Consider the following 3,032-nt stretch of genomic DNA (forward strand, 5'->3'; position numbering starts at 1 on the left):
GCCTCCGTACCCCAGTCGTGCTTCAGCAGCTTCGTCTGGATCTCGCACGCAAGGCTCACAGCGCTGTGCGCGCTCCTGCACGCGATCATGAACGAGTCGCCGATCGTCTTCACCTCGTAGCACCCGTACTTCTTCACCAGCTGCCGGATCACACGGTGGTGCGCAGCAATCGCGTCAGACATCAGCTGCGGCAGCGCGGCCCACAGCGCAGTGCTGCTCTCGATGTCCGTGAAGAGCAGCGTCACCGGCTCGTCACCGTCCTTCGGCGCGGCGTCGTTGTTGCGGTTGTCCATGCAGCAGTACAGTAGCAGCGTACAAGTGGCAATCAGCACCACAGCACCCACGACGCAGCCAGCAATCAGGCCGTTGCGCTGCGCAGGTGTCAGCGCATGCGATCTCTGGCGCGGCCGATACTCCATCGTCGGCGTACTGGGAGAAGACAGCTGCGGCACCGTCGGGTCCAGCATCCGCTGAATCGACAATATCTCGATATTCGACGCGCCGTAGTTCTTGTACACGCACGAGTCACCGCTAGTTGTCGCTGTGCAGCCCCACTCAAAGTTGCCGAGCGTAAAGCCGTACGTCGTGACACCGCCGTTGATGTACACCGCATTCGTTAGTAACTTCGTCTCCGCCACAGTCGTCGTGGAAACCAGCTCCTGAATGAAGCCGGCGATGATCACGTCGCGCAGCAGAGACGGCGTGTGGTTGATGGGGTCGGGGAAGATTTTGTGAAAATGCCCGAGAATCGGCCAGCGAGCCTCTGCTTCGGCCGACGCGTCGGTCCACAGTGGCAGACTGCTGAACGACATCAGTCGCGCTTGCACGGACGTTGGCTGCACGGAAAACGTCGCCCGAAGCTCCTCGTAGTACATCGTCAGTTCATCGAAGCACACCACGACCATGACATCGGTGTACTTGGCAAGGAAGTCCGCGAAGTGGACGATGTCGCCATCCTTCATGCCAATGACAACGTTAATGGCCCTTGGTGACAGTAAGCCACGCAAGCTGTCCGTGAAGGAAATGGTGGCAATGGACGGGTCCGGCAAGTTGAAGGTGCCTGCCGTCTTGAACAGAATCTCTGAAATCTCAACTACCTCCTGTGCGGAATACCCGCGCAACACCACGGCTGTGTCCTCAAACACATCCGTTCTGGTGCGGAGCGCGTCGATCTTCGAGTACATGACGTAAATCTGCTGCTCCAACGTCGGCATCAGGTACACGTAGTTGCGCTTCTCCGTCCGCGGTTGTGGATGGTTGTACAGCGGGTTTAACACGAAGATTTTACCCACGTCGAGTGCCTGAAAGATGGGCCCGGCAATAATGTCGACGGAATAGTTCGACACCTCCGCGTCAAACAGCTGCTGAGCCTTCGCCGTCTCTACTCTCAGAAAGATCGAGCTCACCTTGTACCCCTTGCAGAGGTTATCGTCGAACGCATGGGGTAGTACCTCGTTGAGCTGCATACCCGCATCGATCAGCTTCGGATAGCCCTGGTGTAGAAGCGCCAACACACTCACCGCCTTTACGATCTGACTTTTCGATGAGTTGCACTCCGACTGCGGGTACTTAAAGCTCGAGTCCGGCACGATGTCCCACGAGGCGTTCTGCAAGACCGTCAAGATCGAGGAGTGCCCGCCTTGGTTGCAGTAGCAACTCGCACCAAGGAACTGCGCGAGCGGTTCGCACGGGCCACCGTAGTCGCCGAGCACGTAGTCGCCCCCGATGACGAACCGGTTCTGGTTGAACAGTCCGGCCTTGTACGTCGACCGGTTCACAATCCAGTCGGTCTGCTCCAGCGTCTGCTGCACAAGCGTCCCCGATAGCCACCCCAGCGCCATCAATTTCGCTATACTCGGGTGCGCCTGAAAGAACTCGTCCACCGTGTACTTTCTGGAAAGCGGCGCCTCAGACCGTGCCTTCTGCCCCAGCGTCCCCGTACTGTCGTCATCGGGGTAGTAGTCAAAACTGCCGGAGTTTTCTATGTAGTTGCTCATCTGCGCCTTGAACACCTCCATGTACTTCAGCCCCTCGCCAGAGACGGGGGACGTCGTGGCACTCGCGAGGATCCGGCCGTCCTGCGGCTTGATGCTGCCCGCGCTGAGCAGACGCTTGTACACATCAAACACGACCCGCTGTATCATTGAGCAGGAGATGACGTACGCCGACGACGTGCGCGGGTCTGTCAGCACCTTTTCGAGGAAATAGATCACCTGCTGCACGGGCGCAGCCCACACGATGATCACCTGCGGGTTCGTGTCCGCCATCGCGTCAAAGGCTTCCTCATCTACTTCCACACTGCTCTCGGAGTACGGCACGGTATATAGCACGGCCGGGTCGCGCAACAGGGACGTGAGCGTGTCCTGCACGTACGTCAGCTCCTCCCCGCCAAAATGCATACCGGTCAAGCGCATGAAGGCAACACGGCGAGCACGGAGCCTGTTGACAATGTGCGTAAGGACAACCTTGAGCTCCACCATCGGCTCAGCGCGGGTGAAGTACACGGAGTCGCTCCAGGTTCGCACACCGGAGGAGCCGGTGAAGGGAGCGATCAGCATCAGCCCAGATTGGACCACATCAGCATTACTTAGGGCTGCCGTAAGGCGTCCATCCAAGTACGGCCCAAGCACGGCGAGCAGCTTCTCTTGACGGGCAAGGGAGTGAAGTATCACCTCCGCTATGTCATACAAGTTGTCCTGGTCAGGGTCGGGATGAAGGATCTTGATGGGGCGCCCGCCGGCAGCCGTGTAGCGGGAGTTGTAGAAAGCCATGTCCATGCCTGTCCACAGGGCCTTGGCGTCTTCATTGGTGTATGCCTCGGTCGAATACATGGCGTTCAGAATGTATACCGGCTCCCGTTCGGCGTCGTTGGTGATCTCCGCCATCACCCACGGTGCGCAGCACAGCACGACACACACAACAGCAGTCGGCACGAAGACCTTTGCAGCGCGCAACCGCGACAGCCGACGGGCAGCATGGTCACCGGCACCGCCGTGGCGGAGGCACCCGCCGAGGGATGGTCGGATTTGCAT

The 3,032-nt window shown here is 59.2% G+C and overlaps 1 protein-coding gene across 1 annotated transcript; it reads right to left on the minus strand.

The window, feature by feature from the left end:
- Window positions 1-2: 2 nt before the first annotated feature.
- On the minus strand, window positions 3-3,032 carry LDBPK_170120 (receptor-type adenylate cyclase a; the record flags this gene model as incomplete). Its single annotated transcript, XM_003859821.1, has 1 exon — window positions 3-3,032. A coding segment is annotated over one exon (3,030 nt), but the record flags the coding sequence as incomplete, so codon positions are not given.

Source organism: Leishmania donovani, chromosome 17, assembly GCF_000227135.1.
Source record: "Leishmania donovani BPK282A1 complete genome, chromosome 17".
Lineage (NCBI taxonomy): Eukaryota > Euglenozoa > Kinetoplastea > Trypanosomatida > Trypanosomatidae > Leishmania > Leishmania donovani.